This window comes from Rhincodon typus, chromosome 2 (assembly GCF_021869965.1).
Source record: "Rhincodon typus isolate 14 chromosome 2, sRhiTyp1.1, whole genome shotgun sequence".
Lineage (NCBI taxonomy): Eukaryota > Metazoa > Chordata > Chondrichthyes > Orectolobiformes > Rhincodontidae > Rhincodon > Rhincodon typus.
Genome location: NC_063333.1, coordinates 69,116,019 through 69,142,962, shown reverse-complemented (window position 1 = coordinate 69,142,962; position 26,944 = coordinate 69,116,019). Strand labels below are relative to the sequence as shown.

Sequence of the window (26,944 nt, the reverse complement as noted above, 5' to 3'; positions counted from 1 at the left end):
TGGTTTTTGATGCAAAGTGACACTAACAGTGCAGGTTTAATTCCTGCATCAGGTGATATCACCACGAAGGTCCGCCTTCTCAACCTCTCCTCTCATCCAAGATGTGGTGACTCTCAAGTTAAACCACCACCCAACATCTCTCTCTAATGATATAGTCCTTTAGTCCCCTACAATACAGTGACTTTACCATTATACAACTTGCAGCCTTAAACTTCAAGGTATTGACAGATAACGTGCAATCATTTAGTGTCTATTGCACTGAGACTTGTTGCATAGAGGACAAAATGAATAATTTTGTATATATATTTAGTTTTACATTTATAAAGCACTTGCAGTAAACTCTTTGTTCTATATTTTCATTGGGATAGATCCTGGGTTTCACTTAAATTCAAGAAGTGATTTTGCCTTTGAAAAGGTTGGCAATCACTGGTCGAAGGAGAATAATCCTCAGTCAAGTCTATGGGGACTACTTATCAGCTGGTCTCACCAAGGTCAGCATTTGAGTTCAGTTCAGGGACTTGGACACAGTCAATCAACTGCCTCGAGTGGCCAGGTTTAGGCGATCCATACCAGTTCACTGCAGTGAGTGGGCCATGGTCCTGTTAGTCCAGGGTAATCAGTCTGGGAATTAGTGATCAGTCAGTCAAGTAGCTGCACAGAGATCGATCAGGGGTCTGCTGAGTCATCAGTTGGGGTCATCCATCCAAGTCAGTTAGTGGTTGGGCCATGGTCATTCTGGAGGCTGTTTTCTGAAAATCATGGTGCGTTATCAGGTGTCATGTCATAGGGGGCAAGTTCAGGGAAGTTAGTTGTGGGGATTGTAGGCAGCATACTGGGATACAGAGCGGATAATAATTTGATTATGAAGTAATTCAAATTCATGGTTGGGAAATGATTGTGCATTGCAGGACATGGATTATTGTGTCAGCTTGGGGTCGTAGATGATCACCATCACCCTGGCTTTGATGATGGAGGACTGGGGGCAGTATATCATGATAACGATTGGCACGACAATGCTGTAGAACTGACCTGTGTTACCTTCACTCTTCATCAGAATCACAACAGCACAACGGTAGTGAAAATCAGCTGACACCACACCACACAGATTCGGTTTTTCCGTTTTTTGGAGGGCATGGGTGGTGTCACGGATGTAGGTAGGGAGTTCCTGGACCAAGGGGGAGAAAATGGAGTTGAAATAGGTGGAGATAAGTTCGGTGGGGCAGGAGCAGGCGGAGACAATGGGTCGACCAGGGCAGTCAGGTTTGTGGATTTTGGGAAGGACATAGAAGCGGGCGGTGCAGGGTTGGGGAATGATGAGGTTAGAGGCTGTGGGTGGGAGGTCACCTGAGGTGATGAGGTTGTGGATGGTTTGGGAGATGATGGTTTGGTTGTCGGGGGTGGGATCATTATCAAGGGGTCGGTAGGAGGAGGTGTCAGAGAGCTGGCGTCTGGCCTCAGCGATGTAGAGGTCAGTGCACCATAAATCTGACCCCACTACCAAAGACATTTTTCCCTCCCCACCCTTATCTGCTTTCCGGAGGGACCACTCTCTCTGTGACTCCCTTGTCCGCTCCACACTCCCCTCCAGTCCACCACACCCGGCACTTTTTCCTGCAACCGCAGGAAGTGCAACACCTGCCCCTACACCTCCCCCCTCACTCCCATCCCAGGCCCCAAGAAGACGTTCCACATCAAACAAATGTTCACCTGCACATCTGCTAATGTGGTATACTGTATCCGTTGTACTCGTTGTGGCCTCCTCTACATCGGGGAAACCAAGCGGAGGCTTGGGGACCGCTTTGCGGAACACCTACGCTCGGTTCGCAACAAACAACTACACTCCCAGTTGCGAACCATTTCACCTCCTCCTCCCACTCCTTGGACAACATGTCCATCCTGGGCCTCCTGCATTGCCACAATGATGCCACCCGAAAGCTGCAGGAACAGCATCTCATATTTCGCTTGGGAACCCTGCAGCCCAAGGGTATCAATGTGGACTTCACAAGCTTCAAAATCTCCCCTCCCCTGACCGCATCCCAAAACCAGCCCAGCTCGTCCCCGCCTCCCTAACCATTCCTCCCACCTCAAGCCCCACCCCCATCTCCTACCCACTAACCTCATCCCGCCCCCTTGACCTGTCCATCCTCCCTGGACCGACCTATCTCCTCCCTAACTCCCCACCTACATTCACCTTTACTGGCTCCAACCCCGCCTCTTTGACCTGTCTGTCTCCTCTCCACCTATCTTCTCCTTTATCCATTTTCTATCTGCCTCCCCCTCTCTCCCTATTTATTTCAGAATCCCCTTCCCCTCCCCCATTTCTGAAGAAGGGTCTCGACCCAAAACGTCAGCTTTCCTGCTCCTCTAATGCTGCTTGGCCTGCTGTGTTCATCCAGCTCTACACCTTGTTACCACACAGATTAAGTGTTTTTTTTGCTGGGGCTATAGGATCTGCTTATGAGTGATGTGAGACCCTCGAGAAGCAACTACATTAATCAGGCACTTACAGAGCACAGGTTGAAGGTATTTGTAAGCATCGAATTCTTCACGTGAAATGCATGCAGTGGCCAGCTATGTCAAATACAAATCCACAAGCAATTTTGACTGTCATTGGTCATTACATATTGATCGTAGTCATCTCTGTGAAGCAGAAGAGCTCAGAGGTGTGCTTAAAAATCTCACTGGTGGGCCACAATTCCCGTACACAATCTAAGGCCACACAGGCTGCACAAGTGCATGGAGCTGATTTCCTCACTGTCAGTAGTTGACAACATGCTCTTAAGTGCAATGTTAACTTTCTCTGTTGAGTTGGGGTTGGGGTTGGGGTTGGGGGTGGGGATATAAGGCTTCAGTAATCCTTACTTACAATCGCTTTTTGTGCTTCATACATTAGAATGAGGTCCACTATGTCAAAAGTCCATCTCCAGGCATTCCATGGCCCTCCTTATCAAGGTTCTCCATGACCCACTGTATCAAGAACGATGCAAAACTGTCACTTATGTGTGATATGAATACTGAATGCTCATCTTACAAAATGACCTGTTCTATTTGATATTCCCCACAGGTTCATTGGAACTGTGACCAACAGATCCAGTTGTAGTAGGTATTGTCGTCACTGACTGCTGTGCAATGAAAGTGCAGAGCAATTGAAGGAGGAACAAATGTTCCAGCAAGACCAGTGCCCAGCAACCTCCTGCAGTGTGAAGTAGTCACACTCATGGTCCCCTCGGGATGCACAGGAGACCCTGAAGAACCAATCATCATCAATCGTATTTTCTCCAGATGTGTGAGGCAGATTGCTGTGACGTACTGTGGATGTCCCAGGACACTGTCATCTGCTGGAGTAGTTGGCCATTCTAGTTCACGGGCTGTCAATGTGACAGATGCACTACATGTTTATGCAATAGGCTGCTTCCAATGATAAACTGAGGAACTGTGTGGGATCTCTCAGTCCTCAAAGCACAATTGTTCCTGATGCAATTTATGCCAGATGTTCCCACATTGAACAATGAGAAGATGTTGTGCTATGCTGGGCAATAGGGAAAGAGTAGCCCTTGTTCAGACAGAGTTCTAACATATAATATGGTACTAAGGACAGGTATCCTCAGTAGCTTCATTCTTGCACCTATCGTTACTGACAGTCAATCAGATAGGTGATGTAAAGAGGCAGTGCATTTCCGAGTGCGAGATTGTATTTCCAATGAACTGTCACTTATGCCTCTTATGTACCCTCAGAAGCCTTTCTTTTTATTTCACTCCCACTATGTGTACTGGGAAGAGCTATTTGATGAGATGAATAGTGGAGAATTACATGGAGATAACCCACTAGGAGAGAAACCATCCATGACACTTGGCCAATTTTCACTACTGTTCAGCCCTTTTGTTTCTATTTTCCCAGAATGCCTACCACATCAGGGTTTGTTAAGGATGCATCAGAGGTGTTGATTTTTTTTTAAACTTGGAAGAAGTAAAGCTGCAATATAACCAAAAATATGGATTAGTACATGTTAAGAAGGGTACATTACTTCCAAAATTATATGTTTTTTATTTCTGAAAACTAAGGGCTGACTCCTGGTGTTAAGTTGTAATAGCATCTAATCAAGATGCCATTGGAAAAACAAGCTTCATTATACAGAATCACTTACTGAGACAGCTTCTTTCTAAATATTTGAAATAAGGGAAATAAAAACTTTAAATAATAATTAATTTCCAATTTTTTAGCTCTCCGCTTGTAAATTTGTATTCACAGTTCTTTTACTTTACTCATGGATTAAAAGTATGCAAAGTGGGCGAATGATTTTAAATCTTTTCATAAAATAAAACACTACAGTGGGATCAAAACCTGAATGTTCAAGATTCCCTCACAAAATGACCTTTATGTGGCAATGATTAAAGTGCTTAGACAAAAGAAGGGAAATGTTAATGGAAGTGAACAAGGTAGCCAAGTGACACCAGATGGAGCAAACAATTGAGACAAATTATTAGAATGCTTAGTAAAGTTTCGATGGACTATTATCGCATTCCACTGCCCTTAACTATACTCCATCAGTTTGATGCCTTGCTGCTTCAGAGTCAGGAAGGTGAAAATGCCGCAATATTTAGTTAGCCCTGCCAACAGAGAGGCACCCAGCACATTTGTCTGATTGAAGCAAGAAGTGGTTTTCATACACTACTGTAGGATCCCTTTTGCCATTTAAAAAGAGATCAGTAGAGTGTCCTATTACTTGAATCAGCCTTCTGCTTCCCCCATCAGTGTTTGGATCAGCAGGGGGCTGGACAATGACTATAAATTAGTATCTGTATGCTGCAGGGTGCATGGTTGTCACTGCAGTTTGCAAACAACATTAAAACAAGGTCTAAATCCCCCCTAATAGAACAGTTTGAGCAGTCCCAGTTTTGGCAATGTACAAACACCCACATTTGATTTTACACCTGGCCAGTAGACAACTGCCCTTTCCGAAGTCATTCTTGAAAATTTAGAAATTTTCAGATCCACTGCAAAACTAAATAGATGGGCAACATCAAGATTCTTAAAATCTCATTTATTTACAATGGAACTTGATAAAAGGGAGAATTGTAAGGATGGACACTATTAGCAGCCCTGTTGTTTTGACAGAGATGAAGAGTGCATAGATTAACACAGATAAATTGAAATTCTCTGCATAATGTCATCATATCGACAGCAATACTTTAATCTAGAGGGCACAAGGTAAAGCAGAAAAATTATATAATTTCAAAACTGTTTCAATATTCTCTGCATTACGCAAGGCATTGCACTTAAAAGGTGAACTGCTTAATGTGCTGCAGTCAGACGTAACATCTCATACATTTCTTATATAGCAGCATAGGAGGTAGATAACATAAATGAGCAAAAGCACAAGGCTGCTACAATGTCTCTTGTTCTCAGAAAAACACTGTACATAAAACAGTCTCTCAAACATGACCACATAGTACTCAAAAACTCTCCTGTTTCATTCAATACAACATCAGACAAGTCACTGTCTCGTACAGTACTTAAACCCCCACTCTTCATTTGCACCATTTCTACTAAAACTGACAATGGCACAAAAACAAATCATCTTCTACAGATGTGTAACCAGAAAATATCAGTCAAATTATCAATCAGTGACAAAACAACTGTCCAAAACCCTGTGCTTCTATGCATCCAAAATAAATCGTGCCCTCACAAATAAAGTTAGTGCCTGAAGATTTGTTTTTGGGTCTGGTTCAGATGGCAGCGAGATGGAGGAAGAGGGATGGCGGTCAAGGCATCAATGATGATAAGTGGGCTTACGACTGAGGACTCTCTTTAAGCAATATCTTCCTATTTTGTTCTTATTGTTAAAACTACTCAAAATGGTGCCGGATCGTGGCAACAGTGGAAAAGCTTTTCACTGTATTTAACTGTTTTTCTCACTGTTAAATACACTTGACAATAAATCATTCATTCACACAAGCACTACCTCCTATCACTAGCTGTTGTGGACACCACTGAAAACTTATTGCATCATATTGGCACAAAGAGTATCACAAATAAAGCAACAAAACATTCCACCAAATCTAAGGTGTAAGAATACAACTGCAATTTCTATGTAATGCTGTGCTAATAGAACAGACATCGTTTAACCAGAGTTCTCAAAATAGCAAATTAAAAGAAGTGACTTCTCAATAGTTGGCCAAATAGTGAAAACCAGTTCAAATGAGGTGAGTCTCAATCTATTTAGATCTGAAGTTTGATTAGATGAGAGGCCTGCATGTTACCTTTGAGGTGGCTGTGGTGGGGAAGAGACCATTTTTCACCTTCTTGTGGAAAGTGCCTTTGTGAAGCAAGTCTGGAGATAGATGTAGTAACTTTGTTGAGGTTTATCACAAGCTGGTTTGTTGATGAGAACTCTATGCTCTAAGGACCATTTCCAGGAATGCACATCAAATCAGCAGCTATGCATGGAAGACCTGGTCAAAGATACTCTTTGATCTGCCTAAAACCTGCTGAGATTAGAGCTGTTCTCTGCCTAGTGTGCCACTCTGGCACATTCCAACGGACCAAGACTACAGATTGAGAGAAGCTTTAAAGTTTGGGATAGTTATTGCAGAGACACAATGGGGAAAGGTCACATTCTAAGGCCTTAGATACAGTAAGGGCTGGAAACTATAGAATCTCATAGGCTGTATGCCTAACAAGGTATTTATTTGTAAACATCAACAGCATTGAAATGATATTGAGGCATCTCAGACTGGTGCATGATGCATAGTGAAACATTTATATTGTAGCACTTGCTGTAATTTTCAACTGAAATGTTTTGTCCTTGGGCTGTATGTCTGATGCACAACATATATTGTAAGTGTTAAGAGCATTCCAATTATTTTGAGGTACTTAAGAATAGAACATACTGTATGGGAACAAATTGAATTTTATTGCAAATTCTATAATTCTCAAACGATAATGCTTTAGACCATAAGAAATAGGAACAGGAATAAGCCATTTGGTCCCTGAAGCCTGATCCAGAATTCAATTGGATCATGGTTAATCTGACATTCCTCACATCCACTTTCCCTCATTCACCCTGTGACCCTTGATTCTCTGACTGATGAAGAATCAATCTATCTATCTCAGCTGTAAACATACACTAGGGCTGTGCCCTCACAAGGGGGCAAGGAGTTCCAAAGACCATCAACCCTCTCAGAAAAGAAACTCCTCCTTATCTCAAATAGACACCCCTTCATTCGGAGACTATGCCCTCTACTCATAGATTCTCCCATCAGGGAAAACATCTTCTCAGCATGCACCTGTCAAGCCCCTTAAGAATGTTTCAATCAGATTGCCTGTCAATCTTCCAAAGTCCGGTGGATTGAATCCCAACCTGTTTAACCTTTGCTCATAAGACAATTGCTCCACACCTGGGATCATCCTGGTGAAAATTCTCTGAACTGCCTCCAAAGAAACAATATCTTTCCTCAAATAAGGGGACCAAAACTGCTCACAGTACTCCAGATGTGGTCTCATCTGGACATTGTACAGTTGCAGTAAGACTTCCCTACTCTTATAACCAAACCCCTTGAAATAAGGGCCAAAATTCCATGAACCTTCCTGATTACCTGCTGCACCGGTGTGCTAGCTTTCTGTGTTTTGTGTACAAGTACCCCAAGACTCATTATTTTGCAGCTTTCTGCAGTTTTTCTCCATTTAAATAGTATTCTTGTATTAATACTTTAGCCATGTGCTTTTACAAACTTTACGAATAAAATACACATTGCAGGAAAAATGCTATATGAGAAGATGAACATACATTTGACCAAACAAAATAGAAATCTTCTAATTTTAATTTTAATTTTCTTCATACCACTCCTGATGATAGAGATATCGTTCTATAGGTGCCCTCTATTACCTCTTTTAAATGGAGATTCTTCAAATGTGAGCAAACACAGTAATTAAAGGCAGGATATTTAACAAGATGATTCAATTTTCATTGAGCTTTTGCAACCTGTAAACTCAAGTAATGATTATTGGATAATGTGGAGAAGAGGTCTATTTGATTCTAATCACTAAACTATATCTCATTATTGAATGTGATGGCTATTACCCTGGATAATATTTACTAATGTAGAACCAGCTTTTCTTTTCCTATTTAAACCATTCACAGGACTTGAGGTCAACAATATTTATTATCCATTCCTAACTGATGCTGATAGGGATGATGGGACACTTTCCTGAACTGTTGCAGTAGAATGTCATGAAAACACAGTGACAGTAGTTTCAGGAAGGGGGTTTCAGGGTTTTAGCAGAATAGCAATATATGTCAAACAAAGGATTGGTGTGGGGAACAGATCCTGGACTGGTGGTGTTGTCATGTGCCTACTTTATTTGTTTTTCTTTGAGGTCACTGGTTTGGGAGATGTTGTTAATGCAAAATTCATGGCCTTTATTTTGTAGAATACAAGCATGCACGCAATGAGCAGGGTATTTACGACACATGAATCAAGCAAGTATGCTGTATGATACTTAACATGTTTTAACTGATACAAGACTAGATCTTTTATCTGTTGTTCTCATCACACAGACAGGCTACTTACTCACCAGCCTAAAAGATAGCCTCTCAATGAGAAAATAAAAATCTGCGAACCCTCTTATAGCTGTGTCTCAATATCAAAACATACTTGATTTTAAAACGGGTCTGAATCAAGAAATATCACAACAAAATGAACTAATTTAATGATCGAATTTGATTTTAGGATTGACTCAGGACAACCTCTGTATTTGGAACACTGAAACAATTCCTTAAAAATTTATCTAGCGAATGTAAATCCCTGGAGCAAAGCGATAACCTCTTCTTTTGCTGAGTTTAAGGCAAATGGTCTGCCATTTTGTCTGTAGAGGGGATGTTCCTTGGTCTTGTACAGCAATGCTGATGTCTGTTTACAAATGCATAGGTTATTTGTATAAAAGGCCGCAGAAATTGGGAGTGGCTGTGCTAGATCATAGTTAAGCTGTTTAGCAATGTCTATTCAATAAAACTGCAGCACAAGATTTTAGGAAGAATTATTTTCCAAAATGAAATAAAGAATGCTCTAGATCGTTCAATTGACATACTTTCATAACTGCAGCAAACTCACTTATTCCTTCTCAGTCATCACAGCACTTCAACGAGAGATAATGCTAATGAACACTAGTTATGTTTTATCAGTAATGCATATATTGCTTTACAGATTTTAGTTGAGGATTTGTTCCTCTAAATGTACAGATGTTTCTGTAATAATTGAAACTAAGTTTGCTGGTGGTTGTGTCGAATTTGGTGGACCTGTACCTCACTGCATCAATCTCTATTTTTAGCACTGTGCCACCGCCCTGAAAAGATGTTGGAAATGAAAATATCAGCCTGTTACCTTCCTGCTAAATCTGTTGGTCACAATTTGTCATGTTAAGGACGTGGCAAACAAAATCAAAAAAATCAATATTTGTAACATGAGGACATAATTTGCATAGATGCCAGTCAATGTATATGTCAATCTGTGAAAACTTGAAAAATTCTTCCAAAAACAGGTTGACTTATATGCCAGGTATAATAGTGAACTATCAGTTTGTGTATGGTCATCATTTTCAAACGTCTTCAGCCTAAAATGCAAATAGTACATGTACCTTAAACCCAGGCACATCTTTACAATATAGTCCATATTATCTGTTTGATTCCTTGAACTTAGTTAACTATATATGGTTCATAAAATGTGCAAATTTTGGATGAATAATTGAAAGTAACTAACAATGTACACTTGGTGTGTCACGGCTAAAAAAGGAGGCTGACCTATATGCAAAAACATGAGTTCTAGGGCTGGAAAAAATGAAGTTTCCCTATTTGCCAGGCTGACTTATACCTACAATTTACAGTATCCAAAAGAGATTTGCAAACATGATTGTCTTTGATCAAACCACAATGCATCTGAACTAGAGCCAGATGAGGCCAAGTATCCCAAGTGATTGAACATTCCCAGTGTCCCAGGTTCTGTTTCTAATGTTCAAGCAGACATGCTTTTGATGATATTGAAAATAAAAATGTTGATTTTAATTGTCTAAAGTCCCCTATGATTCAACGATTGAGTGGAAAGGGTCTTTGAATGTGCAAACAAACTATGGAGGTATCAGGCCTGATTTTAACTCCCTGACACAGGCTCTGAGTAAGTTAAAATTGGATTCATCACCTTGAAGTTGTCAGAAGCTGAATTTGGACAGACTGGAAATTAGATAAATGCAAGATGTTGCAGCTGGGAACCAAGAGATCAATCGGAATATACAAGGAACAATCATTGACTACAGGACACTGTGCAAAAGAGTGATCTACAGGGATAACCCAAAGTTAGGAATCCAATGTATGGCAGAAGGAAGGAAAGCAAATAAGATCTCTGGTGGTATAAGCAGAGTGATTCAATATATCCCAAGAAGCAACCCTGAGCTTTTATAAATCACATGTTGGTTCTTCCGGTATTATTATGTACAATGTTGGTTACTGTATTGCATTTTGGCTTTGAAGAATGATTAAATTAGGGTAACTAAATGGATAACACAGTGAAAACTGAAGACAGGCTAGTGAGAGGGAACATTTAAAATAAAACTAGTCACTTAAGCCCTGCAATTCTGTGTTTTATTCCTATTGTGGACTTCTTTTAAAAACACAAACAACGCACACGAAGAATGTGTCCCCTGCTCTAAATATGTCAATCAGGACCAATACTCATCCCATTAAGGTCTGCTTGGCAATTTTCGTTGATGGCTAGAGTGGAAGCAGGACAGCTTTCCAGCAGTGTAAGTCTCCCAGTGTGGAACTGGGCTTGATTAAAGAAAATTAAATAATCAATCTCAGAGCTCACTAGGGCCCATTTGAATTGTTTCTAGCACCAGAAAGGTGTGTTAAATTCTGTGTTCAATTTTCTAACCTGTGCTTTCATGAAGGAATCAGGAGGAGAGTAACTTTTGTTGAACGTACTTAATTAATTAACTGTCTGGAAATAACCATCAGTTAGCAACAGTTTTAAAACATTGACGAAATGCAACAATTGGTAAATGATAGACACTTCTCATCGTGCATATATCTCCCATAATAGTAAAATTCAGTAGAATACCCTTCCATTTAAGCAATCATGAATTGAATTGAATCAAATTTGCTTGATACTACCATATTTCTAAAGTCTAGTGAATCATAGATCATAGAATCTCTACAGCATGGAAACAGGCCATTCAGCCCAACAAGTCCACACCAAACCTCAGAGCATCCCACACACACCCATCCTCCTCTAACCCACATAATCTACACATCCCTGGACACTATGGGCAATTTAGCGTGGCCAATCCTCCTAATCTGCACATCTTTGGACTGTGGCAGGAAACTGAAGCACCTGGAGGAAACCCACACAGACACAGGGAGAATGTAAAACTCCACACAGAAAGTCACCCGATAGTGGGATCGAACCCGGTTTGCTGGTGCTGTGAGGCAGCAGTGCTAACCACTGAGCCACCATGCCACCCACAAATACTTAACAACTTAACAACATATCAGACAAAAGGTTGTAGGGATCAACACCGTGAAGTCTTTCAACATAGTTAGGAAGCAGCACGTGACTGAAGGTTTGTTATTTATTTACAACAAGATCAGTAAATGCTTCAGCATGTGTTGTAGTAAAGACGTCCAAAGAAGATGACGTCTATCCCAATCTTTCCTCCATTTCAACCATTTGAGTCAACCATTTCTAAATTCTCGATCTAAAAATTAATAAGAGCATGCAGAGGCACTAATAAAACAAAGTTTTTGATCAGCACCAAATCTCTCCAAAGTCTGCAGTGGTAATTCATGCCAACCTTTCATGTTTTTGACAGTAAGTGTTGTCACATAAGGCTATTAAGTTTGAGGTTACTTCGACCAGTATACTTGAAGTTTGCCATATTAAATGGTTCTTTTCTGCTCACACACATATTTTGTCTAACCCCATTAAATGCATTTGCAATTCACCAAACAAGTATGATATTTGTCTTTAGTACATACCTCAATTTTATTTTTTGGTAGTTCATGGCCAATTCATTTAAGTATGAGGGCCCTACAATATTTTGCATAGCTATTATTTAGAGACCTGTCTTTCAGGCTGTGATACATTGAAGAAGCAACATTGTCCATGAATTGTTCATAATCATGGTTTCCATTTGATAAGGCAGTGAAAGAAAACATACTTTGTTCTTATCTTCCCTGTTTTATGTTGCAGTGGGATATAATTGGACTTAGACCTTTCAGGACAGATTGAAATTTGTTTATTCCTGTTCCTTATTGAGAAAAATGTCTTTCAAACTATCAAAATTCTACATTCAAATATTATAGGATTAAATATACATGAATAGTTCAAAGGAAAACAATCAAAGATGACAATACTCACAGTCACCCCAAAGAAGTTGGTTTCATTCATGGAATCAAGGAAGATCTGACCAAGTTCTTTGTTCATATAATTGAAGTCGCGGATAGTTTGTGGATTGCCAAGACGTTTCAAACTATCCATTGCTCGTTGCAATGTTGTAGCAATGACCCAGATTCCATCATACGCAAATCCGTGGAATTTGCTATACTCAGCACTACCCCTCATTTTATTGTACTCTTGCTTGTATTGTTGAGGTGTCTGAAGGAGATTATGAGAAGTTTAGAAAACAGTATTAGTACTCAATTGCTTTGGTTTTGAAGGAAAGATAGTGAACTATAACTCTAGTTATTCTGTCTGTTCATCTATTTCCCCCACATTTTTGTCATTGCCTCGTTCAATGCTTCCCCCTCCTCATCCCCAGAGTAATATAGCCAGTGTTTACAGAAGGAAATGTATGTGAGGACAGGTTCTTGTTCATGAAATTAGTATTCTTGGTACTTGTGCTTTACTTCTTATTCATTCACACATTTGTACAACAATTATAAATATTTTAAAAAATCCATACTCACCAGCCCAGATATTGTCCTGATTTCTTTTGTACTAAGTGGTTCAAAATCCACAGCAACATATCCTTCCATGGCAGTGAGTAGATTTTTTTCATTGCAATAACTGGAAGCAATTGGTTTCCACCAGTTTAGCTGGTACCACCCTGGGATAATCCACTGGTATTTAATTCCATACATATTCTCATTGTAGGCCTAATAATAAAGAACAAACCAACACAGTTGATTGCACTGAAGAATGAAGGCAGAATTTTAAATATCTTCAATGGAGCAGAGCTGACTAATAAGAGATCTTATTCAGGTGTTTAAAATTTTGAGGAGGTTTGATAAAGTAGGCTGGATTTTCTCCAAACATAAACATCTTGCATCTCTTTCCCAGTAAATCAATTAGCCTTCCTCCTTCATTGCTAACAATCAACCAACTCAGGCTTGCTGCCAGGGAAACATCAGAACAGGTCTCATGACCCTCTTCACTTTAAGTTAAAACCACAGTCCCAAAACATTACAATCTTCTAATTGTAAGACTTTAGCAAAGAAAACCTACTTGGATTCAAGAAAGAAAACCGTTTTTTTTACATTTACTGTTCGCTAAAATTATTGGCTGGAGAATAAAAAAAAGGAAAAAAAAATAGATGAGGTCGATTAGTATATAAAAAAAGGTAAATTGAGAAAAAATGTTTCCAGTTATTAGCGCTCTAAGTGCTCCTGTGGTGCAATGGTAATATCCGTACCTTATAGCCAGGAGGCCTGGGTTCAAGTCCCACCTGTTTCAGATTTGTGTCATAACACATCTGACTAGGTTAGCTAAAAATTTCTATCAGGCTCCTTTGGGCTTTTGTGACACAGTGGTAGTGTTCCTACCTCTGATCCAGGAGGCCTAGCTTCAAATCTCACTACTCCAGAGACATGTACTAAAATCCCTTAACTGGTTGATTATAGAATACCTATGAGGGCTCTTGTGTGGCACAATGGTACTGGCTCTAACTCTGGACCATGAGACCTGGGTACAAGTCCCACCTGTGCAAAAGTCATGTAATATCATCTCTTAGCAGGTTGATTAGGAAAATATAATGTCAGGGCATTTTGGAACTCTTGGAAGGTCTCATCTAGTGCAGTGGTGTTGTCACTACCGCTGGACCAGGAGACCTAGGTTCAAGTCCTATCTGTACTAGAAGTGTGTTATAACATTGCAGAATAGGTTGAATTAAAAAAACAAACAACTCTATAAATGAAATACTATTCAGAACTTTCATATCTCTGGACTCTTGTGGCACAGTGGTAGTGTCCCTACCTCTAGACCAGAAGGCATGGGTTCAAGTCCCTCCTGCTCAAAATAACATTCTTGAACAGGTTGGTTAGAAAATATCTGGAATATATTAAGATCTTAATTATGAGAATTATTTAAATACAGAGTTAAGGCAGAGATCCTCAATGAGAAAGGAGGCTGCATGTGGAAGCAGAAGGCATAGTAACAACTTGGGAGGAAATTGATAGATATTGAGAACGGAAAAATGGATAGGGACAGGAATAAAACAAAGAGATGGAACAAACAGTACAACTTTTATCAAGTAATATCATAGACAAAGCAGGTTATAGACCTCCTTATATCATTCTACACAGTCAATTCACACTGGAAAATCAAATTCTAACACTATAGAACTTTATTTTTCCTTTTTCAAAGAGTTCATTATCTATATCCAAAATTCATTTACAATTAAAACGCAAAGTTTTTTTTTGTCCCTTATCAGGCTCATGACTAATGACTACTTTCAGCAGTGTTGCCAATAATGGAGTAGTTGTAATTACATTAGTTACGCATTATTTTAGCAGACAAATGAGTTACTTAACTAGTATAAAACTAACAACAGTGATTTTCTTGACACATTCTGCAAAATGGAAGGAAAATTCACTGCAAGTGAAATAATATATTTTCTGATTTACTATTCAGCATGTGTACTTTCTTCTTGTAAATATTTGCAACCCTCATTCAATTCCCTTCTAACGCTTTGCAGTTCAACCTTGATGGGATTTGCAAACTCAATACCATTAACAGCTTTCTGTTCCACTACCCATAAAAGTCCTCAAGGGAATTGCCAATTAAACTTTCAATGAAATCCCACACATTGAAATCAATATAGTCAAGGCTGACTTGTCAGCTGTTTATTTTCTTCATGTAAATCATTGATTACTCTCATTAGAATGTACCTAAATTAACACTTGGACATGACTTCTTCCTTTTCATATTAGGACTGATTTATCAATGAACTTACCACTAAAAAATTATTCATTCTCAAATTGAGAGAATATCCATAAATGGAGTAGAAGGACCAGTTTCTCACCCAAGAGAAATCTAAAATTGATAAGAATCCGATTCTGGAATTCCTGTCCTCATTCCCGGCAGCCTCAATTTTTGGCAGTGGTAATGCCTGTACCCTCAACTTCTGAACTGGCCAGATCCATTGTGGGGACAGGCATCTCCCAGCCTCTTGCCTTTTTTACGCAGTCAGACAAGCTTCTCCCTGACTCATGATTCAAGTCGGGAAAAATTCTGAAAGAAAAGGTCAAAAGCCCCCAACCACTCTGCATAATCCCTAATGCTTTCCATAACAAGTCAATGTTAAATTACATTACTTCCATTCCCGTTCACCTAGTGTACATGATGTATGTAAACAGTGAGTCACATAATAACAATGGCGTGTGAAACTGCCGAGAGGGGAAATAAACACCCATTCAGAAATTATTATGGGGGATTAAGAACCTAATAAAAGTAAAAGCTCAGGTGTGATTCTGTTTTGACAGGTGGAGTAGATAGTTGACATTTTTATGTGCTTATAATAAGTTTTTTTTCTGTGGTTTCTTTTGTCAAAGCCTGTATACTTATTTGAGTAAGATTAAAATATATGAATTGCTGAAGCTTTTGTTATTAATAATTTAATGGGTTATTTGATGGACACTTTTACATGGATGTAGGCGCAGTGGTATTATCTCCAAAACAAATCTCTGAGTGTACGTTTTTGTTTCAGTTCCATGCTTTTCATTAGTGAAAATAAGACCCTAAGTATTAACTTCAGATGCATGTGATTGAGTCACACACAGAGGTGAAGTTACTGACAGGTTTTCCACAACTTCAGGCAGTATCTGTGGAGAGAGAAACAGAGTTAATGATTCAGGTTGAGTGACTTTGAAACACCTGTTTCTCTCTCCACAAATGCTCCCTGATTTGGTGAAAAACTCCAATATTTCTGTTTTTATTTCAGATTTCCAGAATAGGCTATAGTTTAGTTTTGTATTAACAGCTTTGATTATACAAATGGGTGGGTTGGCTTCACAAGTTGGGCAGTGGCATTCACTGGGGCTTCAGCTGACTGTTCCGCTGAAGATTAACACCTGGGTTACATTGAGGGTTGACAAGTTGTACTGAAGGGCATTATACTTGGTCCATCTGAAGAACAGTAACTGCGCTGATTTCTGTCAGAAGGGTGTTGTACTCAATATTGCTGGAAGGTGGTTGGCTGATGCCTGTCATAATGCACCAGTTCTATGGTGAAAATACATAAGTTTTTGATCCTTTCCTGCTCTTTGCTGATCAGACCAGATATCCCAATAGTAAAATAAAACAAAGAACCACAAAATGGTGGAAATCTGAAACAAAAATTGCAAGAGAAACTTAAGGATTGCGGGACTCGAAACATTAACTCTGTTTCTCTCTCCACAGATGCTGCCAGACCTGCTGAGTTTCTCCAATAATTTCAGCTTTTGATTCCAACAGCAGTCTGTTTGCTTTGCAATTTAGAGAAATGAGTACAGTTTGCCCAGAATTCCCTTCATTGAGCTCTTAAAGTTGTTTTCATTTGTCTTCGCCATTATATTTCAAGAGATTTGTAGTTCGGCTTTTTTTTGCAGACAACCATTTTTACTTGGCTATTAATACACTATAAACATTTTACTCGCAATTTCAAAGGGCACAGGCAGTACTAGCAATGGGAGTGAAGGGGTAATGTTAGTCGGGTAGCAAAGTTGCTCTGCAATGCTGAAAGGTAGCAAGGACCTCATAAAATCAAAATTGAGTCAAAATCCTGGAATTCCCTCCCCCACAATCCACATCCACCCAGTCAAGTCCACTCAGGCTCTTTTATGTTTTAATTATGTTACTTCTGACACATCTGAACTGTAAGGGATACAGCTTAACCGTCTAGTCTTTCTCATAAGGCACTCATTCCAGATATTAGTTTAGTAAACCTCCAAACAGCTTCCTTTGCGTTATCATCAGCACTGTACACATTACTTTGGATACCAACTCATCAATATCCTGTGTAACTGAAGCATAACCTCCTTACTGTTGCACTCAGTTTCCCTCACAATAAAACATAACATCCCATCAGCTTTCCTGATTACTTGCTGTTTCTGTATATTGACCTATGATTCAAGCTCTAGGACACAGTTTTCTCTGTATCTCAGAGCTCTGAAACCTCTTATAATTTTGATCAGGTTTCTTTCTTATTCTTTCTCCCAAAATGAACAATTTCTGACTTTTCTACGTTGTACTTTATTTGCCAGATCTTTGTCCTGTTGCTTAGCCTATCCATATCCCTTTGTAGGGTCCTTATGCCTTCTTCATAACTTACTTTCCTATCTATCTTCTTATCATCAGCAAATTTAACTGCCATACTTTTGGTCCCTTCATCCCAATCATTTATATAAATTGTAAAGAGTTGAGGCCCCAGCACTAACCTCTATATCGGACACTACTTGTGACATCCTGCCAGCCTGAAAAAGACCATATATTCATACTGTCTGCTTCCCGTTAGCCAGCCAATCTTCTATTCATGCCAATACGCTTCTAACTTCACCTCTAGCTCTTATTCATTAGTGTTGATTAAATCGTTAGTCAGATCCTGCTGTTCTTTGTATTCTGACCAGTTATCTGAGCTATCACCCACCTCTCAGCAACTTCTCATTACATCAAAAGTAGTTAACATTTGGGATAGCTTATATAGATGATCATTCTTGCTTGTCGTTTAAGCCATGATGTTGGCTGCAGGATACCATTTTTATAACTAACAAAGCACCTTTCCATGTATGTATTAAAATACTTTACTTTTGAATTTTATTTAGGAAGCCCTCATGTCAAAGGCTGACTTACCCAATGGCAAGATTAGGAGCTGCTGATGTGAACACGGAGAGAGTGAAGGATAAGTGTAGGTAGATCTATTTTTATTTTTTTCAAATGCGTCATCAGCCTGGTTTCGAGTCTGGAGTGCGTTATAGCCGTAAGAGGACTCTTAATTAATTCTATTTGGCCTCAGTTGGCCAAGTGCCACTTTCCAGTGAACAGCTGATCTGACCCCAAAATACCCTCTTTTGAAATGGCTCAGGGTTGGGCACTGACACTGAGACCAGCATTGCTATATTTCATATCTACCCCTCTCCAATCTTTTATTTTTGATGGTTGACAATGTGAACAAATTATTGAAAACAAGTTTGACAAAAAATAATTTAAAATAGTGCTTAGGGAAATTTCAACACCATTTCTGAAGCTTTCAAGTTTAGACCATAATATTTCTCGATAATATGGACTCTTCACTGAAGATATTTGGCACAAGCAGGCTGGCAATGAAGGTAATGTGAAGGCAGTGAATGAGAGTCTGTGACCGTATTTTCTGGAGTTTGGATGAATGAACAGCGATATATTGGAAATGTGTAAATAGATCATAGACTCAAGATAAGGGGTAGGTCATCTAGGAGAAATATCTCTACTCAAACAATTGTGAATCTTGGAATTCTCTGCCCTGGAGCTATCCGGAAGTTCAGATATTTAGTACATTAAGGACAATGATCATCACTTTTTTGGATGCTAAGTAGATTCAGAAATATTGGAAAGTGAACTTGTGTAGAAAATGAGAAGGTTTTATTGAATGACAGAGCTGGTTCATAAGAAGATTAGAGATAGGAGAAGTAGCCATTTTCACCCATTTGAGCCCGTCATTCCAGGAGATCATGGCTGAACTTCTATTCAAAGACAGTAAGAACTGCCAATGCTGGAGTCAGAGATAACACAGTGTAGAGCTGGAGGAACACAGCAGGTCAGGCAGCATCAGAGCAGCAGAAAAGCTGACGTTTCAGGTCAGGACCCTTCTTCAGAAATGGGGGAGGGGGAAGGGAGCTCTGAAATAAATAGAGAGGAGGGGTGGGGCTGGGGACCTCATATTCCGCCTTGGGAGCCTACAACCCAATGGTCTCAATGTGAATTTTACTGGTTTCAAAATCTCCCCACCCCCAGCCTCATCCCATGACCAATCCTCCCTCTCATTCCCACCTCCTTGACCTGACACAACCTGTCTGCCTTCTCTCCCACCTATCTGCTCCTCCCACCTCACTGACCAATCCACACCACTCCCTACCTGCACTCACCTATCACCATCCCACCTACCTTCCCCAGCCCCACCCCTCCTCTCTATTTATTTCAGAGCTCCCTTCCCCCTCCCCCATTTCTGAAGAAAGGTCCCGACCCAAAACGTCAGCTTTCCTGCTCCTCTGATACTGCCTGATCTGCTGTGCTCCTCCAGCTCTACACTGTGTTATCTCTGAACTTCTATTCAATACCATTTTATTGCACAATCCCCATATCCCTTGATACTTTTAATGTAGAAATATATTGAACTCAGATGGAAATACGCAATGATTGAAAGTCCACAACCTCTGTGGTGGATAACGCCAAAGATTCACAATCCTCTTACTGAAGAAATTCCTCCTCAGCTCAGCCCGAAGTGACATGTTCTTTATTCAGACAGTTAAGTAGTCTACTTTTCCTCTTATTTTTTGCATTTGTATTCAATCAAACTAAAACATTCATCCATCCACAATGTTTAGTCTCAGGGGATAGAAATCCAACTAGACTAACGCTACCCCACAAAGCAGTCTATCCCAATGAAAACACATTTCAGATTAGACTCGTGCCTTTCTAATAAGTGCACTTGTCTGATCAAGCAGAATGAGAGATTAATCTTTTTCTACCTCAAGTAAGTCAGATTAGAAAATCCAATAGGAAATGGAAAAATGTACAATTGCACACCCAACTGTCAAAAGAATCAGTTTCTAAATCTTGCAATAAAATATGTATAATCTGATAGCCATTACAGAGGCATGGTTACAGAATGATAAAATCTAGGAACTGAGTATGCAACAGCATGTGACATTTAGGATGGTCAGGAAGCTAGTAAAAAGTGGAGAAATTCTTTTGTGCAATAGCATCCAATAGAGATTACCTTAGTTCTAGAGATCTAGTTTTGGGTAGAAATGAGGAAATAATAAAGGTTAAAAAAAACACTAATGGGAGTGGTTTGTAGGACCCCATCGGTACCACACTGCAGGACAGGGTACACAGGAAGAAATATTGGGAGTTTGTGAGAAATGTATGACAATCACGGTGGATTTTAATCTACATACAGATTAGTTGAATCAGTTTAGCAAGGGTAGCTGGAAGGTTTCTTAGGGCAGCTCATTCCAGAGCCAACAGCTAATGTGCAATGAAACAGAGCAAATTAATGACCTCTTAGTAAACAGCCCCCTAGATAGCCATGATCATAATATGATTGGAAATTCCATTCAGTTTGAGGGATCTAAAGTCTGAGAAGTCCCCTGGTCCTGATAAATTTCATCCCAGATTGTTAAAAAGAAAAGGCTGTACAGATACTAGACTTGATTTTAACATACTTGATTTTAAATTCCAAAGTTTGCTGGATTCTGTAATGGCTCTATCAGATTGGAAAATAGCAAACGTGACTCCTCTTCAAACATAGACGAAGACAGTAAGCAGGAAACCACAGGAACAAAAACAAGTTGCTAGAAAAGTGCAGCAGGCCTGGCAGCATCTATGAAGAGAAGGTCAAAGTTAATGCTTCCGGTCCAGTGAGCCTTCCTCAGAACTCAGCTCTGAGGAAGGGTCATCGGACCCGAAACGTTAATTCTGAGTTTCTCTTCACAGATGCTGCCAGACCTGCTGAGCTTTTCCAGCAACTTCTGTTTTTGTTCCTGATTTACAGCATCCGCAGTTCTTTTGGTTTTTATTTAGGAAACCACAGGCTGGTTGGTCTAACTCTAATAGGGAAAATGCTGAAATCTATTATTAGTGAGATTATAGCAGGGCACTTGGAAAATCTTAACGTCATCAGGCAGAGTCAATGTGGTTTTACGAAAGAAATATCCTGTTTGACCAAATTATACAGTACATGGAAAAGCCCTGGGGAAAATTGATACACAGAGAGATCTGGGTGTTCAGGTCCATTGTACCCTGAAGGTGGCAACGCAGGTCGATAGAGTGGTCAAGAAGGCATACAGCATGCTTTCATTCATCGGACGGGGTATTGAGTACAAGAGTTGGCAGGTCATGTTACAGTTGCATAGGACTTTGGTTCGACCACATTTGGAATACTGCATACAGTTCTGGTCGCCACATTACCAAAAGGATGTGGATGCTTTGGAGACGGTGCAGAGGAGGTTCACCAGGATGTTGCCTGGTATGGAGGGCACTAGCTATGAAGAGATGTTGAGTAGATTAGGGTTATTTACATTAGAAAGACGGAGGTTGAGGGGGGACCTGATTGAGGTCTACAAAATCATGAGAGGTATAGACAGGGTGGATAGCAAGAAGCTTTTTCCCAGAGTGGGGGACTCAATTACTAGGGGTCACGATTTCAAGATGAGAGGGGAAAAGTTTAAGGGAGATATGTGTGGAAAGTTCTTTACGCAGAGGGTGGTGGGTGCCTGGAACGCGTTGCCAGCGGAGGTGGTAGAGGCGGGCACGATAGCATCATTTAAGATGTATCTAGACAGACACATGAATGGGCAGAGAGCAGAGGGATACAGATCCTTGGAAAATAGTCAACAGGTTTAGATAGAGGATCTGGATTGGCACAGGCTTGGAGGGCCAAAGGGCCTGTTCCTGTGCTGTAATTTTCTTTGTTCTTTGTTCTATTAGAGTGCTTTAAGGAAATAACAAGTAATAAAGATAAAGGAAACCATTGGATGAACTATACATAGATTTCCAGAAGGCATTTGACAAAGTGCTACATCAAAAGTTACTACGCAAATTAAGAGCTCATGGTCCAGGGGTAGCACTTTAGAACGATTTGTTAGTTTATATAAAGCAGAGGTACAAATGGGTTATTTCAGAATGTTGTACCATAGGTTCAATGTTGGGACTCAGGAAAGTGAAACTATTAAATACCTACTCTAACTCCTGTGTAACTGTTCAATCACCCTTCAACTAACTTCTCACACCCCCACCTACACTTCCACAAGCCCCTCACACTCCACAGACCCTAATCTGACACAATCCTCACCACCAGGAATTGATGCCACCTCTCTCCCTCGGACCTGACATCCCCTGCACCCTCTCCTGAGACCAGATCCATCTCCCCTGCTGACAGACCCAACACCTTCCTAACCCAACTCCCCGACAATCATGACCCCCAGACCCCCACCCCCATGATGGATCTGAAGTATCGAATCCACCTGATCTACTTTTAACATACAAGTCTGATGAACCTAGAGAGGTGCATTGATATTCTAGGGCATGTCAATATAAAAAGAAGGTAGTATCGGATAGAGTCATAGAGTCATAGAGATCTACAGCACTGAAACACGCCATTCAGCCCAACTTGCTCATGCTGCCCAGTTTTCACAATTAAACTAGTCCTATTTGCCTCTGTTTGGTCCACATCCCTCCATACCTATCCCAACCATGTGCCTGTTTAAATGTTTCTTAAATGACAAAATTGTACTCAATTCCATCACTACCCCTGGCAGCTAGTTCCAGACACTCACCACCCTCTGTGAAAACATTGTCCCTCTGGACTCTTCCGTATTTCTCCCTTTCAGCTTAAACCTATGTCCTCAGTTTTAGACTCCCCCTACTTTTGGGAAAAGCTGTTGGCCATCTACCTTATCTATGTCTCTCATGATTTTATAGACCGCTATAATGTCACCCCTCAGTCTCCTACGATCCAGGGAAAAAGTTCCAGTCTATCCAGCCTGTCCTTATGACTCAAATCTTCCAGTCTAGATAGCATCCCAGTAAATCATTTCTGCACTCATTCTACTTTAATAGAATCCTTTCTATAGTAGGGAGACCAGAACTGGACGCAATACTCCAAGTGTGGCCTCACCAATGCTTTGTACAGCTGCAACAAGATGTCCCAACTCCTACACTCAACGTCTGACTAATGAAGGCAAGCATGTCAAAAGCTCTCATCACCACCCTGTCTACCTCTGACTCCACTTTCAAGGAGCTATGAACCTGTATTCCTAGAAATCTTTGTTTTATAACACTCCTGAGGGCCCGACAACTGACTGTTCAAGTCCTGCCCTCATTTGACCCACCAAAATGTTTTGAAAATCTTTAAGATAGACAAATCCCTGGGAACCTAGTGAGATATTATATTATGATTCTCTTTACCAACTCACTCTCAAGCACTGTATGTTTACTATACCACATTTCCACTCATTTATTCATAAGTCTTTACTAACTCACTCACAAGCACACTGCGTTTACTATACCACATTTCCATTCACTCATTCATAAAGCCACCTTAAACTAAATTAAACGTCCCTTCCATCCCTTTCAACTTCTTTTCACCTTTCAATTCTTATCGAACCCATGTTGTAAGCAGTGTTTAGACCTGTTCTGTATCAAAGGCTACCCCTGAATAGGTGTTAATACTGCAACCTACTCAGAACAGTGCCATCCCTGCCATTGTGCCTCCATAACTCAATCGAAACTATGGAAAGATTATAATATTAATTAGCCCTCAGCAACCATCTCTTGGGACCTGAATAGGTTGCAGAACATCAAACAGTTTCCTCCACTAGTATATTAAATAGGGCCACTACCCCCTTAAGAAACTTACTATCAAAACAGCACTTCTGTGAAACTGCATGAATGAATGTATAAGAACTATCAAAACCGGCAATAGTAAATGAAAGCTTATGACCCAGCTGCAGGAGATCAGTTTAATATCCTCTATACTTTTATTTAGTACACGTATAAATATTATTAATTATCACTTATTTAGATCATATAGGTCTAGTATTTTTACTAACATTACTAACTTTAAAGACAAAAGGATTACACCTTTTAATTATGCAAGCTCAGATCGGACAGATGTTCTAATCCCATGAGTAGTAACAGCCAGCATTTAGCAAGTGCTTAAACCATCCCAGGAAGATGTCATGTAAACTTGTGTACAATAGATACAACTATGTGACACCATAATGCTAAAACTTTAATGTATGTAAAAACTGTGTATATAAGAGGCTACTGTAAAACTGAACTTTGGATTCCATCGTGACCTTGAATTGTGCTACTGCAGATGCTCAATAAAAAAGCTTTTTTCACCACTCACCGATCTTGTTCATTATTGAACATGATCCCACAACATGATGGGATCTATCCTAGAATACTGAGGGAGGTAGATCAGGAAATTGCTGGGGCCCTGTACAAAATCTTTGTGGTCTCTTTAGTCAGAGGAGAGGTCCCAGAGGACTGGTGAATAGCCAATTATATTCCTTTGTTTTAAGAATGTAAACAGGGATAATCTAGAAAATTACAGGTCAGTGGCAGGGAAATTATTGGAGAAGATTCTTAGGGACAGGATTTATTCACATTTGGAAAAGTATGGAATTATTAACTGCATGTCTCTGTGCGGGGGAATGTCATGCCTCACAAAATTTATTGGGTTTTTTGAGGAAGTGACAAAGGTGATTGATGAGGGCAGGGTAGTGGATGTTGTCTACCTGGACTTAAACAAAGCCTTTGATAAGGTCTCTTGTGGCAGGCGGATACAAAAGGTGAATTCACATGGGATCAACAGTGAGCTGGTAAGATAGATACAGAACTGGCTTGGTCATAGAAAACAGTGAGTAGTGGTGGAAGGATGCTTTTCTGACTGGACATCTATGACTAGTGGTGTTCCACAAGGATCAGTGCTGGGACCCCTGTTGTTTGTCATACATACAAATGAGTTGGAGGAGAATATAGCTGGTGTGATTAGTAAATTTGCAGATGACACAGATTGTGGGAGCTGCGGATAGTGAGGAAGATTGCCAGAGGATACAGTAGGATACAGTTAGGCTGGAGACTTCGGCAGAGAAATGGCTGATGGAATATAATCCAGACAAATGGAAGGTTTAAAATGCACTTCAGAAGGTCAAGTGCAGGAAGGAAGTATACAGTAAATGGCAGAACCCAAGAAGCATTATCATACAGAGGGACCCAGGCTTACAGGTCCATAGTTCCCTAAAAATGGCAACAAAAGTATATAAGTGATCAAGAAGCTATATGGCATGATTGTCTTCATCAGTCAGAGCATGCAGTATAAAAACTGTCATGACATTTTGCACCTGTATAGAATTAGTGAGGCCACATGTGAAATATTGCGTACGCTTCTGGTTGCCATACTACCAGAAGGATGTGGAGGCTTTGCGGAGGGCGCAGAAAACGTTTATTTGGACGTTGCCTGGTTTGGAGGATATTAGTTATGAAGAGAAATTGGACAAACTTGTTTTTATTTTCACTTGAACGTCAGACACTGAGGGATGACCTAATAGAAGCTTACAAAATTATGAGAGGAATGTGTAGAATGGATAGTCAGAGTCCCTTTCCCAGGGTTGAAATGTCAATTTTACCAGGATACATGGGGTTAATATACAAGAGGGTACATTTAAAGGAGATGTAAGAGGCAGGTTTTATTACACAGAGGGTGGTAAGTGTGTGGAATGTGCTGCTGGACGAGCTGGCAGAAGCAGATACAACAGCAATGTTTCAGAGGCATTTTGACAGAAAAATGAATATGCAGGGAATCGAGGGATGTGAACAGGGTAGAGCTAAAAAGTTTTTAGTTTACAAAGATGTCATGTATTGGCACAGGCTTGGTTGGCTGAAGGGCCTGTTCCTGCATTGCGCTGTTCTTTATTCTATAAATGCTGCTTCATAAATGGCTTTAGCATCCATTGAATTTGTGTATCCTTGTACCTGACTGTAAGCTGTTTTTTTTTGTTAAAATGTATTTAATATTTAATTCCAACAAACAATTTACCCTTTTCATGGGGTTTCCATTCATCCTTATTACTTTTTGTTTGAAAACAACATAAAGTAGCAACTATGCTTATCTCATATCATTGCATTCGAACATTCTGCTGCATTTAATAAGCAAAAATCAACACACCTTAGTGTTTTAGTTGCTTTTACTATACAATTGATGTGATGGTCAGGATAATGAATACTGATTAATGCTGATATCACTGTTTCATACTTACACAACAGAATACCTTTGCTGCCATATTCTCATCAAACTGGCCCAGAATAATTCGGACATCATTATCCTGCAGTGAGAGAAAGTATCACGTATTATTTAGAAATCAAAGTAGATATGCCATATAGTGTGATGAATTAGATGACTATTGAAGAGACATGCAAGTCCAAAAGGCAACTGAACCAGTAAAAACACAACTTGCTGTAACTAACACTTTATTAGCTTTTTGAATGAGCTTGTTTTGGATATTTTCCCAGATTAGAATTTGTGGCAAATTTACTAATAGGCCCTATTAAATGCCAACCTAACAGAATGAGTTGTTAAATACATATTCAAATACATGTCAATTAAAAGTGTTCAGTTTACAAACGTAGGTTCCAACCGCAAATTAAGTAAAATAGATGGTTAGATTGAGGACAACTCTTTGTTACAATAAAATAAAACAAGGAACTGCAGATGCTGGAAATCTGAAACAAAACCTGAAATTACTGGAGCAACTCAGCAGGGCTGACAGGATCTAGATAGAGAAAGCAGCGTTAATGTTTCAGGGCCAGTGACCCTTCATCAGAACTGATGGTAGCTGGGAAGAGGTGGTATATCTGCTGAAGAAGGATGGGAGAGTAAGCGATAGGTGCAGATGTACCCCAGAGGGAGTGAAGACAGGCAGACAAAAGGAAAGATGAT

General features: G+C 40.0%; 1 protein-coding gene across 1 annotated transcript in view; it reads right to left on the bottom strand.

Annotated features, from left to right (window-relative positions):
* Nucleotides 1–26,944, bottom strand: part of gabbr2 (gamma-aminobutyric acid (GABA) B receptor, 2) — an 877,108-nt gene that overhangs the window by 232,874 nt on the left and 617,290 nt on the right. The window contains 3 exon segments of the mRNA XM_048608319.1: nucleotides 12,409–12,645; nucleotides 12,957–13,145; nucleotides 26,265–26,330. Coding sequence (XP_048464276.1) covers nucleotides 12,409–12,645; nucleotides 12,957–13,145; nucleotides 26,265–26,330 — 492 coding nt within the window.